A 16,977-nucleotide genomic window follows, 5' to 3' on the forward strand; every position below is an offset into this window, starting at 1 on the left:
AAAATGTGTTCTGTATTATAACCTGAGCATTCAGTGAACACTTATTGGATGGCTGAGTTACTGAAAGGAAATCCTGTCCATTAACAACAAGAATGGATAAATGATCTAGAAGCAGCATGATATGACACGTATAACATTTGGAGTTCAAAGGCTTATGTTACAGTCCTAGCTCTACCAATTATCAGCAAGTTAATTCTCTGGGTCTTAGTATCATTCTTTCTAAAATGGCAACACTAAAATTACCTCTCTACCTCACAGGATTTCTGAGGATATAATGAAATGACATACATAAAAGAGCTTTATAAACTATGAAGGACAATAGAAGTGTTTTATTTTGTTGTTGTTGTTCTGGTTGTGGGCTGAAAAGTTCTAAGCCTTTTTGTTAGTTTCCAAATAAATTATAGCCCTAACTCAAGGCTTATTATATTCATGCTATATAAGTATGCATGTAAATACTAAATACACATCAAATCAAACAACAAATTATTTATTGAGTTTTCCATCCACAGAATAAGTAGGTTTTATCAGACTATTGTTAAGTTCCTAAACTCCTTGGTCCAAGATACCACACAGGAAATTATATAGGCTATAAAAGCATGACTCTTACTCCCAAGTTTAGATTATAATGGAGGAGACATAAAATAAAGATATACATATAGCTTTGTATTTTGGGATAAAGTCAAATGATAAGGGCAAATAGGGCAACTATATAGAAAGAAAAAGACTACTGTGAATTGGAATGGTCAGTGAAAGCATCACAGAAAAGAATTCATGCAGCCCTAAAACCAAGAATAAATACAACTTAAGTTCAACCTTCTACGAACTTTATATTTTTGAAAACCACAAAGTTGTCCAAAAAGGTGAAGCAGGGGGGGAATGACTCTTGAAAAAACAAAAAACAAAAAAACTGTCTTCCCAAAGAAAACAAAATCAATATACAGAATATCTGGAATTTTTATTTACCATTAACAAATTGTATTTCCGCTCCCCACCCTAGCCCCTAAACACTAGGTAGAATATACGCCACACCAGGGATGTATAATTTCCATTAAACCTTCAAAAAAAATCTAGATGATTGAAGGACAATATCCTGTAGTAATATCAAATGCCACATGAGGCATATAACAGTTTTTCTTTACTCATTCTAAGTTGATATATAGAATTTAAACTTAAGAGAACTGATTATATTAGGGAATCATTAGTTTTATATAAACTAAGTTCTCAATTTTAAGAATTTCTCGTGATGCTATAAGTACCCCTGGCTAGGTGAGAGGACCTATAGGCAAAGAATGACTTTGCAACCCAACTCTGCAAAATACACACACTGAATACGCAGAAGAAAGCAAAAACTGCACTGGTAGAGAGATAAGGTAGAATAAGACTGGAAAAGGAGAACAAATTTCCACATGGGACTACCTGTCAGAGACATCACCCCACATAACATCATCCCATAGGGACTGGGGAGATTGGTCTTTCTCTTTCTGCCCATACTCAGAAAGTGTAGCTGACCATACAAAGCACCAATGCAGCACCCCCAACTGCTGTGACACAGAATGAGGGTATGAACCTAAATGTGAAAAACACTCCTTGAGTGATTTTCCTCTCTCCTTTCGGCTTATGCTTAGACTAGATAAATCTACTGCCTACCAAGTCTGATGCTCGGGTCAGAGTGCAATGACTGAGACACCAGGAGCCTGATCCATTTGATTATGCAGTGTGCATCCATCTAGACTTTCCTATGTCTCTTGAGGATGATGGCCTACTGACCCTCAGATATCTTTCCCCACAGGTCATTTAACAAATATTTATTGGGCATCTACTACATGTTAGATACTAGAGATAAACACTGTATTGCTATATCCAAAGGCAGATTCAGGCATCTCTATGGAAGAATGTCTCCTATATCTTTACTATAAAAAGCCTATATCACATTTGCATAGAATCATAAGATCTCTCAGCTAGAAAAGACAATCTAAAAGTATTTTTAATACTATCATCAATCTTATGCTAACATCTTCAAAATATCCCTAACAGTCCAGGAATCCAGCACCACAGAACTCACTTTCTAAGACAGTTTCTTTCCATCTTTGCACTGTTATGACAATCTGAAAATTTTCTTATATAGAGTGGAAACAGGTCTTCTGATTGCTACTCAATGGTTCTAGCTCTGTCCATGTACCTACCAAAGACCAATTATTTTCCCTCTTCCATGTCACAGTCCTCAAGATAACTGACAACAGTTCCGTGTCCCCCACAACCCCACCCAATTTTCATCTTCTCTTCTCCATGATAAATGTCCTGTCTCCACCTACCATTCTTCATATAAAATGATTCTCAGACGCCTTATGCATCTAAACCATCTCTTCTAAACTAAACCCAAGTTGTCTATATCCCTTCCATGATGTAATAGGTACCTTCCCTCTGAAGTACTGTCATAAAGCCCAAGGCCTTCACAGTATTTAACTGCTTATACAGCTTTGCCCCACATGTTCCAGAGAACATTAATTCCTCAAGATGTTCTGCAAAAGGGACTTCCCTGGTGGCGCAGTGGTTAAGAATCCGCCTGCCAATGCAGGCGACACAGGTTCGAGCCCTGGATCAGGAAGATCCCACATGTCGTGGAGCAACTAAGCCCGTGCGCCACAACTACTGAGCCTGCGCTCTTGAGCCCGTGAGCCACAACTACTGAGCCCGCACGCCTACAGCCCACACTCCGCAACAAGAAAAGCCACTACGATGAGAAGCGTGCGCACCACAATGAAGAGTAGCTCCCACTCGCCGCAACTAGAGAAAGCCCGCGCGCAGCAATGAAGACCCAACACAGCCAAAAGTAAATAAATAAAATTTTTTTTAAAAAGATGTTCTGCAAAAGAAGGCTTCCATGATCAAAAAAGTTGGGGGCATTTTACATTATATCTTTCATCTTTCATAACATATATTAGCATATAATGGCTCTGATAAGTTCTGCAATAAGTATGTTTTGCTTAACCTCGATTTATTCCTCACCCTCACCATGACCTACCAAGATCATGAAGCTTCTGGAAAAATCATCCTAGAAACCAAGTTGTGGCCTACTTAAAGCAATGTCTTTACAGGATGCATTTTTATATTTGCCTCATGCCATCTTAAATCCTTACCCTTGGTTTTGTCTCCTTTTTCTCTTCCATTTTATTACTTCACATAATCTTATATTCTAGCTAATCTACCTTAAAACCTTTTGGAAATAAAGAGAATATAATATAAATAAAGAAAACTTTTAACATTTTTTCTTTCTTTTTTTAAAAAAATCTAGAACCCAATAAGCCCAATAACCCTATTCCCAAGTGAGAAAGGGAAAATAAGAAGATCCAAATAGGAAGGAAAGCTCAGGAGCTGTGGAAGGCATACGGCCCAATCTTCAGTAAGTGATCTAGGCAAGTATGACCTTGAACTATTAGGGTTGGTCATCTATCTATCAGTATGTAAAAATACTTCAGGGGTATACAGCTTAAAAGGCCCACCCACTAGGTTAGGGGAAACGCCAAAAAGGAAAAAACGTTTTGGACTCAGGCAACAAAAATTAGTTTATACGGCTGAAGTTTAACTCCGTACCACAGTTATTATGGTTGCTGTTCTGCTGTTTGTTCATTCAGGGACTTTTACTGGGTGTCTACTTAGAGCTAGCTAACCTCTTCGCTAAATATTGAATATATAGAGATGAATATGATCCTTGCCTTTGAGAAGCTAGTAGCCTAGTGGAAAAGAAAATAATTATATTAAACAAACAAAAAAAAAGTACAAAATAAAATGATCAATGATAGAGGGAGGGGAAAGATGGCGGAAGAGTAAGACGCGGAGATCACCTTCCTCCCCACAGATACATGAGAAATACATCTACACGTGGAACTGCTCCTACAGAACACCCACTGAACGCTGGCAGAAGACGTCAGACCTCCCAAAAGGCAAGAAAATCCCCACGTACTTGGCCGTGTGGATGAAAGGCTCTTGGTGCTCCAGCCAGGCATCAGGGCTGTGCCTCTGAGGTGGGAGAGCCAACTTCAGGACACTGGTCCACAAGAGACCTCCCAGCTCCACGTAATACCAAACGGCGAAAATCTCTCACAGATCTCCATCTCAACATCAAGACCCAGCTTCACTCAACGACCAGCAAGCTACAGTGCTGGACACCCTATGCCAAACAACTAGCAAGAGAGGAACACAGCCCCATCCATTAACAGAGAGGCTGCCTAAAATCATAATAAGGCCACAGACACCCCAAAACACACCACCAGACGTGGACGAACCCACCAGAAAGACAACATCCAGCCTCATCCACCAGAACACAGGCACTAGTTCCCTCCACCAGGAAACCTACACAACCCACTGAACCAACCTTAGCCACTGGGGACAGATACCAAAAACAACGGGAACTACGAACCTGCAGCCTGTGAAAAGGAGACCCCAAACACAGTAAGATAAGCAAAATGAGAAGACAGAAAAACACACAGCAGATGAAGGAGCAGGGTCAAAACACACCAGACCTAACAAATGAAGAGGAAATAGGTAGTCTACCTGAAAAAGAATTCAGAATAATGATAGTAAGGATGATCCAAAGTCTTGGAAATAGAATAGACAAAATGCAAGAAACATTTAACAAGGACGTAGAAGAACTAAAGAGGAACCAAGAAACGATGACAAGCACAATAAATGAAATTAAAAATACTCTAGATGGGATCAATAGCAGAATAACTGAGGCAGAAGAACGGATAAGTGACCTGGAAGATAAAATGGTGGAAATAACTACTGCAGACCAGAATAAAGAAAAAAGAATGAAAAGAACTGAGGACAGTCTCAGAGACCTCTGGGACAACATTAAACGCACCAACATTCGAATTATAGGGGTCCCAGAAGAAGAAGAGAAAAAGAAAGGGACTGAGAAAATATTTGAAGAGATTATAGTTGAAAACTTCCCTAATATGGGAAAGGAAATAGTTAATCAAGTCCTGGAAGCACAGAGAGTCCCATACAGGATAAATCCAAGGAGAAACACACCAAGACACATATTAATCAAACTATCAAAAATTAAATATAAAGAAAACATATTAAAAGCAGCAAGGGAAAAACAACAGATAACACACAAGGGCATCCCCATAAGGTTAACAGCTGATCTTTCAGCAGAAACGCTGCAAGCCAGAAGGGAGTGGCAGGATATACTTAAAGTGATGAAGGAGAAAAACCTACAACCAAGATTACTCTACCCAGCAAGGATCTCATTCAGATTTGATGGAGAAATTAAAACCTTTACAGACAAGCAAAAGCTGAGAGAGTTCAGCACCACCAAACCAGCTTTACAACAAATGCTAAAGGAACTTCTCTAGGCAAGAAACACAAGAGAAGGAAAACACCTACAATAACAAACCCAAAACATTTAAGAAAATGGGAATAGGAACATACATATTGATAATTACCTTAAATGTAAATGGATTAAATGCTCCCACCAAAAGACACAGACTGGCTGAATGGATACAAAAACAAGACCCATATATATGCTGTCTACAAGAGACCCACTTCAGACCTAGAGACACATACAGACTGAAAGTGAGGGGATGGAAAAAGATATTCCATGCAAATGGAAATCAAAAGAAAGCTGGAGTAGCAATTCTCATATCAGACAAAATAGACTTTAAAATAAAGACAATTACAAGAGACAAAGACGGACACTATATAATGATCAAGGGATCGATCCAAGAGGAAGGTATAACAATTGTAAATATTTATGCACCCAACATAGGAGCACCTCAATACATAAGGCAAATACTAACAGCCATAAAAGGGGAAATCGACAGTAACACAATCATAGTAGGGGACTTTAACACCCCACTTTCACCAATGGACAGATCATCCAAAATGAAAATAAATAAGGAAACACAAGCTTTAAATGCTACATTAAACAAGATGGACTTAATTGATATTTATAGGACATTCCACCCAAAAACAACAGAATACACATTTTTCTCAAGTGCTCATGGAACATTCTCCAGGATAGATCATATCTTGGGTCACAAATCAAGCCTTGGTAAATTTTAAAAAATTGAAATCGTATCAAGTATCTTTTCCGACCACAACGCTATGAGACTAGATATCAATTACAGGAAAAGATCTGTAAAAAATACAAACACATGGAGGCTACACAATACACTACTTAATAACGAAGTGATCACTGAAGAAAACAAAGGGGAAATCAAAAAATACCTAGAAACAAATGACAATGGAGACACGACGATCCAAAACCTATGGGATGCAGCAAAAGCAGTTCTAAGAGGGAAGTTTATAGCAATACAAGCCTACATCAAGAAACAGGAAACATCTCGAATAAACAACCTAACCTTGCACCTAAAGCAATTAGAGAAAGAAGAACAAAAAAACCCCAAAGCTAGCAGAAGGAAAGAAATCATAAAGATCAGATCAGAAATAAATGAAAAAGAAATGAAGGAAACAATAGCAAAAATCAATGAAACTAAAAGCTGGTTCTTTGAGAAGATAAACAAAATTGATAAACCATTAGCCAGACTCATCAAGAGAAAAAAGGAGAAGACTCAAATTAATAGAATTAGAAATGAAAAAGGAGAAGTAACCACTGACACTGCAGAAATACAAACGATCATAAGAGATTACTACAAGCAACTCTATGCTAATAAAATGGACAACCTGGAAGAAATGGACAGATTCTTAGAAATGCACAACCTGCCGAGACTGAACCAGGAAGAAATAGAAAATATGAACAGACCAATCACAAGCACTGAAATTGAAACTGTGATTAAAAATCTTCCAACACACAAAAGCCCAGGACCAGATGGCTTCACAGGCGAATTCTATCAAACATTTAGAGAAGAGCTAACACCTATCCTTCTCAAACTCTTCCAAAATATTGCAGAGGGAGGAACACTCCCCAACTCATTCTACGAGGCCACCATCACCCTGATACCAAAACCAGGCAAAGATGTCACAAAGAAAGAAAACTACAGGCCAATATCACTGATGAACATAGATGCAAAAATCCTCAACAAAATACTAGCAAACAGAATCCAACAGCACATTAAAAGGATCATACACCATGATCAAGTGGGGTTTATTCCAGGAATGCAAGGATTCTTCAATATACGCAAATCAATCAACGTGATACATCATATTAACAAATTGAAGGAGAAAAACCATATGATCATCTCAATAGATGCAGAGAAAGCTTTCGACAAAATTCAACACCCATTTATGATAAAAGTCCTGCAGAAAGTAGGCATAGAGGGAACTTTCCTCAACATAATAAAGGCCGTATATGACAAACCCACAGCCAACATTGTCCTCAATGGTGAAAAACTGAAACCATTTCCACTAAGATCAGGAACAAGACAAGGTTGCCCACTCTCACCACTATTATTCAACATAGTTTTGGAAGTGTTAGCCACAGCAATCAGAGACGAAAAAGAAATAAAAGGAATCCAAATCGGAAAAGAAGAAGTAAAGCTGTCACTGTTTGCAGATGACATGATACTATACATAGAGAATCCAAAAGATGCTACCAGAAAACTACTAGAGCTAATCAATGAATTTGGTAAAGTAGCAGGATACAAAATTAATGCACAGAAATCTCTTGCATTCCTGTATACTAATGATGAAAAATCTGAAAGTGAAATTAAGAAAACACTCCCGTTTACCATTGCAACAAAAAGAATAAAATACCTAGGAATAAACCTACCTAAGGAGACAAAAGACCTGTATGCAGAAAATTATAGGACACTGATGAAAGAAATTAAAGATGATACAAATAGATGGAGAGATATACCATGTTCTTGGATTGGAAGAATAAACATTGTGAAAATGACTCTGCTACCCAAAGCAATCTACAGATTCAATGCAATCCCTATCAAACTACCACTGGCATTTTTCACAGAACTAGAACAAAAAATTTCACAATTTGTATGGAAACACAAAAGACCCCGAATAGCCAAAGCAATCTTGAGAACGAACAATGGAGCTGGAGGAATCAGGCTCCCTGACTTCAGACTATATTACAAAGCTACAGTAATCAAGACAGTTTGGTACTGGCACAAAAACAGAAATATAGATCAATGGAACAGGATAGAAAGCCCAGAGATAAGCCCACGCACATATGGTCACCTTATCTTTGATAAAGGAGGCAAGCATATACAGTGGAGAAAAGACAGCCTCTTCAATAAGTGGTGCTGGGAAAATTGGACAGGTACATGTAAAAGTATGAAATTAGAACACTCCCTAACACCATACACAAAAATAAACTCAAAATGGATTAAAGACCTAAGTGTAAGGCCAGACACTATCAAACTCTTAGAGGAAAACATAGGCAGAACACTGTATGACATAAGTCACAGCAAGATCCTTTTTGACCCAGGTCCTAGAGAAATGGAAATAAAAACACAAATAAACAAATGGGACCTAATGAAACTTAAAAGCTTTTGCACAGCAAAGGAAACCATAAACAAGACCAAAAGACAACCCTCAGAATGGGAGAAAATATTTGCAAATGAAGCAACGGACAAAGGATTAATCTCCAAGATTTACAAGCAGCTCATGCAGCTCAATAACAAAAAAACAAACAACCCAATCCAAAAATGGGCAGAAGACCTAAATAGACATTTCTCCAAAGAAGAGATACAGATTGCCAACAGACACATGAAAGAATGCTCAACATCATTAATCATTAGAGAAATGCAAATCAAAACTACAATGAGGTATCATCTCACACCGGTCAGAATGGCCATCATCAAAAAATCTAGAAACAATAAATGCTGGAGAGGGTGTGGAGAAAAGGGAACACTCTTGCACTGTTGGTGGGAATGTAAATTGATACAGCCACTATGGAGAACAGTATGGAGGTTCCTTAAAAAACTAAAAATAGAACTACCATATGACCCAGCAATCCCACTACTGGGCATATACCCTGAGAAAACCATAATTCAGAAAGAGTCATGTACCAAAATATTCATTGCAGCTCTGTTTACAATAGCCAGGACATGGAAGCAACCTAGGTGTCCATCATCGGATGAATGGATAAAGAAGATGTGGCACATATATACAATGGAATATTACTCAGCCATAAAAAGAAATGAAATGGAGGTGTTTGTAATGAGGTGGATGGAGTTAGAGTCTGTCATACAGAGTGAAGTAAGTCAGAAAGAGAAAAACAAATACAGTATGCTAACACATATATATGGAATCTAAGGGAAAAAAAAAAAAAAAAGAGGTCATGAAGAACCTAGTGGCAAGATGGGAATAAAGACACAGACCTACTAGAGAATGGACTTGAGGATATGGGGAGGGGGAGGGGTGAGATGTGACAGGGTGAGAGAGTGTCATGGACATATATACACTACCAAATGTAAAATAGATAACTAGTGGGAAGCAGCCGCATAGCACAGGGAGATCAGCTCGGTGCTTTGTGACCACCTAGAGGGGTGGGATGGGGAGGGTGGGAGGGAGGGAGATGCAAGAGGGAAGAGATATGGGAATATATGTATATGTGTAACTGATTCACTTTGTTGTAAAGCAGAAGCTAGCACACCATTGTAAAGCAATTATACTTCAATAAAGATGTTTAAAAAAAAAAAAAGATCAATGATAAAATACAAAGCAACTTCGGAAGCGTAGTATATAGAAGGAGTGATGAACCCTCCTAGGGTGATCAAGGAAAGTGCCAAAACAAGGTGAAGATGAAGGTCTCTATTCTAACCTGTGAGGAGATAGTTCAGAAATAAGGTATAAGGCCTAAATTGCTCCTCCTTGCGGGTGGGGAATGGTGGGGAAAGTTTAGAAACCACAAGAAGAATCAAGAAATTCCTTGGCATAAAAGACATCCTTATTCTAAGACTTGTGTAAAGGAAGTCACCAGAAAAAGGATATGAAGTCAAGCAAAGTTGATTCATTCTTACAGTAGAATGCCAACTATCAACTATAAACAAATAATGGGCTTTAGAAAATTATCAATGGATGCTTAAACTAGTAGATAAATGTTTTATGAGGAATATGATATTTATATAGTCTCAAAGCATCTCCCATAAATTACCATTAATCTCAGAGGGAAATATGGTAACTTCATAATGCAAAAAAAAATGGGAAGACATCATCTTAATTAACCAAGAGATCGACATTAACATCATCAATATTGGGACAAACTGACATCAGGGCCTCCTGATAAGACAAAGCTAAGGATATATCACATCTGTGGAATTCCTGCTGAATCAAATGATAAAGAAACATCAGACAATACCAAATTGAAGACTATTCTACAAAGTAACTGATTATTTCCTTCAAAAATGTCAAGATCAAGAAATACAAAGAAAGGCTAGAGGATTATCCAAATTTAAGGAAAATAAAGAGCCATGACAATTAAATGCAACTAAATGTAATGCATGATCCTAATTTGGATTCTGGACTGGTGGTGGGGGGCAGGTGGTGGTAAAACTACAAAGAACATGATTGGACAGCTGATGACATTTGAGTGGATTGTAGATTACAGAACTGTAACTTCATATGTCTTGATTTTGATAACTGTATTTTAGTTATGAACAGACTAACCTTTAAGAAATACAAACCTACAAATGTAAGTATTTAGAGGTAAAGGACATAATATCTACAACTTGCTCTCAAATGGTTAAAAAATTTAAAAATTATAAACACATAGGGGGACAGAAAGAGAATCAACAACAAAGCAAATAGGGCAAAATACAAATAAGTGGTGAATCTAGGTAAAGAATATACACAGGAGTTCTTTTCAATCTTCTTGCAACTTTTTTAAGTTTGAAATTACATTAAAAGTTACTAAAAAGAGGTGCGCTAAAAACTACAAAAGCAATATAAAGAAAGAATGGACTCTTATATAGTGCTTCTATTCCCCGTAGGTATGACCCTCTTATACCTTGAAAACCAAACATGAGTCTTAGACTGATCAAAACCTTTATCCCTTTCCCTGGCGGTCCAGTGGTTAAGATTCTGCATTTCCACTGCACGGGGCGTGGGTTTGATCCCTGGTCGAGGAGCTAAGATCCCACATGCCCTGAGGTGTGGCCAAAAAAACCCCCCAAAAACCCAAAAAAGCCCTTTATCCCTTTCTCTTAAATCATAGCATATATATTCCCAGCCCCTTGTCTTTGTGAGAATGTACTAAGGAACTATACAGGGATACGGTGAGAGGAGTAAATGCGGATTATAAAAACTGGCTTTATAGTCAACTATATTACATATACCTACTTTGAATGGTGAATTTTTTCTGTATTACAGAATATTCTAAAAAGAAGTAATATGCAATGAAAGATAAATAACAAAAATAAAAATAAATGATGCCATGTATAATAACAGATCAAAGAGCAGAAAACTTTATACTCAATCAGTTCCAAAAACAGCCAAATTTTTGTCCCTTTCTTAGAATGAAAATTGAAGGCTCACTAATGAAATGGCATGTTAGGGAAGTAATGATTGGCTTATAGCTCTCTTGGGAAAAAACTAGCAATTTCAAAAGATAACCTGAGATCATGTATACACAGACATCTACTGTTCAGGTCCCCATCTCAGTACCAATTTGTAACCTAAACATTTTACCTGCCCACTATGAAAATATTTCTCAAGGGAAAAAAAGGCTGGTATTATTCAAATAACTACAGACTTAAAAATAAAAGAGGAAAAAAAGCATCTGATGAGTTAAACTAAGAATGGAATCTATACATATCAAATCAGTAAGTCTAAAAGAAATAGAGAATAAGCATCATCTTACTATAACTAGACATAAACTAATTCATAATCAATACAGAATGATAAATTAAATCTTAGCAAATTGATTCAGAAAATATTACTATTATTGATAATATGCAGAAGAAAATTATCCATTTTCTAAAATGAGTGCCATATTGTTTGTTTGTTAAAATCAACATTTTAATTTTTAATTGATGAGTTTTCAAAGACCATTTCAAATGCTACCTCCTTCATGAAGCTCTCTCATGAAGCTTAATACACAGTATAAACTAATAAATAAATGTCAAATTGAATTAATGGAATAATCAGCAATTTGAACCATTAGTAAGACTAATCTGGGAAGATTCCACTGAAGAGTTAAAATAATAATTCCTGCACAATATGAAGAAACTGTATTAGAAAAGTGAAGGTGCTAAGAAAGCATTCCAGAGACAATAATGGAGAGGTGAGGAGAGGAAATGGAATGAGTGAGGAATGATCAAGAGAAGATAAACAGTTTTGTTTGGATATATCAGAGCTTATAAGTACAGGCATAAATATACTACCTGACAATATGGGTGGTTAAGGTAACTGACAGACACGGGTACTATATTTGTAGAAAGTCTCAAAGCTTATGATCATGAGTCTATTTCAAGTGACTTCCTAGAACAACATAATTAAAATAGCACTAAGGATAATGATTTTCCCTATTATGGAGTCTGGCTTCATAGCACCTTCCTTATAATTAGGACAACCATATAATTATCATCTAAACTGGAACACTTTTGAGAGTGAAAGCGAATGCTATTACTAATTATTCTAGAACAGAAATAAACTAAGACTTGTCCCATGCAAACTGCAATGTATGATCACCCACTTATGGCCCCATCTCTGACCACCTTGATCCTTTCTCAAGATTCAGCAACAACCATTTCAAAAGGTATATTCACTTTCTTGCATACTTCTCCTACTTACTCAAAGCAAACAAAAGGAATCACAGCTCTATCCAGTTTGATAATACCTACCTGCCAAAATCATCATCTAAAATTTACCAATTACTTGATGAACATATGCCAGGCAGGAAAGGATGGTAATAAGCCTTACCAAAAACAAAACTTCAGCTCACTGATTACATATCAAACAAAAGACAATAAAATCAAAAGAACTAACAAGTCAAAGCATACATGTTTGTTTAAGATCCCTAGATTCAACTATTTTGGAACTAGGGCACTATGTCAGCAGTAATTACATAAATCAGAAGTAAAATGGATCTTACCTTGGGAACTTTGGGAGGACTCCGTAGAAGAGGAACTACTATCTGTATAACTCTGTGGTTCTTCTTTTCCCTCCTGAATAGATGAATTACCAGCCTCTGCCACCCTGGATGCTTGCTGTAATGTTTCCGTGACCAGCTGCCTTGTTTGTTCACTAACAACTGTAGCTTGAAACGTCACTGGTTTAGGTTTAATAAGAACCTAGAACACAAGCAAAAATACAACCAGTATAAATTTAGAGCATTTAAAAAATGCTTAACTTCTAGGTCATGATGAAACAAATACTTTCCTGACACAGAAAACAGTACTCTGTACATTTATTATACTTTGGGCACAGCACTGTTCATCAAAGACTAATTCAATCTATGAACAAATTATAGCAGGCCACATACAAAATTTCAAGCGGTACATGCTACATTACAACAGCTATGATTCTAACAAGAGCCTTTGCCCCTGTTTTTTCTTGCCTGTAATGACTTCAGGAGTCATTTTACAGTCTGTAGGCTATACAGTAGAATGATAGTCACAAACTAAGGATGGTGGAACAGAAAGACACAAGGAGCCTAGATTCCCAGGGGAATTTTTGAGTCACAATAACAGTCCAGGATTTCCTTCCTCTGAATATTTATCAACATAATAAAAATAAAACCCTAATTTGTTTAAGCCACTGTTCTTCAGGTTTCTTTTCTTTAGCAACCAAATGAAATTCCTAATTAACACAACTGCAAAATGTAAAATTGCTAAGGACCTAAGTCATCTTTGAAGAAATCCTCAGAGGAACACTAATTTAGACAACTATTAGAATCGATAAGGAACATGCGATAGATCAACTCTTGGCAAAGGTCAAAACCACAGACACTACAACAAGTGAAATGGTAGAAAAGTTTCACAGTGAACCATTCCACTTCAAAATTTGGACTCTGGGAGTTAACTTCAATTGGGTGCATGGAATAAAAATGTTACTTCACCACAATTATTTTTTATTTCTCCCATATATAAGTTTCTCAACCTTTTCAGACTCTTTAAGTCACCATTTCCAAAAATTCAAGAATGAAAACATGGGTTATGATTTAGATGATGGAGCAAATGAAACTGTTACAGTTGAAATTTAAAGGCAATTTGAACTTATTAGAAAATCACAAAACTTATTGTTTAGATATGTAAACTATTTGGCTATAATACTGAGGGAACTGATTCTAAAGGCAAATTATTAGTTTATAGGTAAATTAGTATCTTTTACAAAAATTCTAGGATAGCATTTCTCAACCAAAGCTGACATCGATTCCTTTGATATTCTCAGAAAAGTAAAGTACCTGCAAAATAAACAGTAGCCCAGCAACACAGGATTTAATCCCGAGCCTCAATTTCCCAGACAAATCTCCAGAAAAGCTCCCTTATCGTTTACTTGTTGAAAAATGAACAGATCTCCAGCTTCTCCATTATTTAGGTTTCAAGTAAATCAAATTTTATAATATCCAAAGTGCTTTCAAAGCCCATATAAGCTTATAAAAAAATAAATACTTTTCTTTGAGAGATTATGAATAACTACCATCATCCCTCAACCATCTTCTTCTCAAAAAACAATATATACCTTCAGCAAATTTTATTCCAAGGGGATTCTTTTTTTTTTTTTCAAAGATTTAATTTTATTTATTTTTTTGGCTGCGTTGCGTCTTCGTTGCTGCGCGCAGGCTTTCTCTAGTTGTGGCGAGCAGAGGCCACTCTTCGTTACGGTGCATGGGCTTCTCCTTGCAATGGCTTCTCTTGCTGTGGGGCACGGCTTCAGTAGTTGTGGCTCACGGGCTCTAGAGCACAGGCTCAGTAGTTGTGGTGCACGGGCTCTAGAGCACAGGCTCAGTAGTTGTGGCGCACGGGCTTAGTTGCTCCGCAGCATGTGGGATTTTCCCAGACCAGGGATCAAACCCGTGTCCCCTGCATTGGCAGACGGATTCTTATCCACCGTGCCACCAGGGAAGTCCTCCAAGGGGATTCTGTTCTCTAACCTTTGCTCATGACATGACACAAATATTTAAGATATATATTTTTTTAAGTACTGAAAAGTACTGTTTTGAAAACAGATGATTATACACATTCAATCATAACTTCTAATAATCTGATTCTTTAAATATTACTGATCTTTTCTAGGAATTTGAAATATACCAGAGTCAAGAAAAATCACCATATCTTAGCATACCTGTGTTTTCCCTTGCTGCCCATAAACAATTTTTGTTGGGATGATTTTAGCTGCTGGTTGAACTGTGGAACCTATTCCTTTTGGCTGAGTTACAATCATTTTGGTGATGGGTCTTGTAGCAGTGATAATAGCTGGCTTTGCTCCTGTTGGCACCGTCTGAATAGTCTTTTCTCCCTAAATTGAAGTGAGTAAATATATGAGATTTATATGCATTTTTTCACTGAAAATCACAGAAAGGTTTTACCAGGATGATGGGCAAAGGGCTGTAAACTCTGAAACAAAGTACAATGTTTCCAGGTGATCAAAAATCTTAGACCTAGTTGAAATGATCTCAGAAGTCCTCTGACCAACCTTCTGTCCTAAGAAGGCATTACATATTTCTTGGTGAGTGAATTTAAAAAATCACCTTATGTAAGAATACTTATTATACTGTCTCATTCACAGAATATGTATATAAAATAGAGTCAAAAATTATAGAAGAACATATACTAAAATGCTAACAATGGTTATCTCTAACTGTTGGGACTATAGGTCTTGTCCCCCCAACATTCAACTTTATTGACAGTTTATCTGAAATGAACATATGTGTAATAAAAAAATTACTGTGCATTTTACCAATAGCTAAATGTTCACATACAAAATAAACTGCCTCCATTCCCCAAACATGAAATTATAAGGATATATAGCAGAATGCCTATGTGAAACAGTATGGGCAAGAGATGAAATCAGCAGAGATATTAACATTCTTTCTGAGGTTACATGGGAAAACACAAAGAAAAAACTTAGGACATTTCCCACATCAGCATGTTACTAATATCACTTTAGTCTATTAACTAGATAGTTTAAGCCCATTAACTTTTCACCATTTTCATCTGCTTTATTCTTAAGTACCATTTTCTGGTCATTTATGGAGTCAATACTTGAGCTTAACTAAATTAAATTCAAATACAGTCATTTTACTAAACTATTAAAATTTAAAAAATTAAAATCCATAAAATTAAAAAGGAAAGGATCTGAAATTTTTTCACCTTATCAGTTTTTCTTTTAGTCATCATCACCTAAATGTGTGGCCATCTAAACTTAGCAGCCAGTAAAAACAAAGCACCCAGGTGAGCTGGCAAAAAGGTAATCACTCTGTGAATTTAGAGCTAAATGATTACAAAATTCACATGTTTAAATATCTGCTGCAGTTATCTAAGGGAAACATGGAGTGTCTGCCAATCATGTGATTACTTATTTTAATACACGTACACCCTTCACAGCAGCATCTCTGGAAAGAGCTCTAGCTCATTTGCCAAGAGCTGCTAGTTTGCAAGTGGGCATGCCCTTCTATTAAGTAGCTCAATGGGCCCTGTCCAAGTATAATTATAAAGACCATTCAAAACCAATCAAAACCAACTAGCAGGCTATTTTTTGAAAAAGCTCTTCTGGTGTGTGTGTGTGTTTACGCATGCACAGGTAAGCAAGTTATGAGTACAGGTACATGTACATATGTGGTTAAGCGGATGGTCTTATACTCTGATCTGTTTGTTTGACTATCATTTCCTGTGTCAAACTGTTGCTATTAGATGTATATAGCAGCTAGTACTCACACACACTATTCTTAGATCTATGTGACCATAGGACCTAGAGTACATGGCACTCCCCTCTTTTAATATCAAGTTCCATGAAATTACAAACCAAAAGATAAAGCATTCTGAAAATCTGAATTCTAATCCTGGCTTTACTTTTGGCTTACTGTGTGAACTAAGGCTAGGAACAATCTGTTTTCCC

General features: G+C 36.8%; 1 protein-coding gene across 14 annotated transcripts in view; it reads right to left on the bottom strand.

Annotated features, from left to right (window-relative positions):
• Positions 1-16,977, bottom strand: part of EMSY (EMSY transcriptional repressor, BRCA2 interacting) — an 84,624-nt gene that overhangs the window by 14,714 nt on the left and 52,933 nt on the right. For all 14 annotated transcript variants that reach the window (XM_061202844.1, XM_061202843.1, XM_061202849.1 and 11 more), the window contains 2 exons: positions 15,205-15,378; positions 13,013-13,211 (listed from right to left, as the gene is read on the bottom strand). In XM_061202844.1, coding sequence (XP_061058827.1) covers positions 13,013-13,211; positions 15,205-15,378 — 373 coding nt within the window. The remainder of the gene's footprint in view (positions 1-13,012; positions 13,212-15,204; positions 15,379-16,977) is intronic.

This window comes from Eubalaena glacialis, chromosome 10 (assembly GCF_028564815.1).
Source record: "Eubalaena glacialis isolate mEubGla1 chromosome 10, mEubGla1.1.hap2.+ XY, whole genome shotgun sequence".
Lineage (NCBI taxonomy): Eukaryota > Metazoa > Chordata > Mammalia > Artiodactyla > Balaenidae > Eubalaena > Eubalaena glacialis.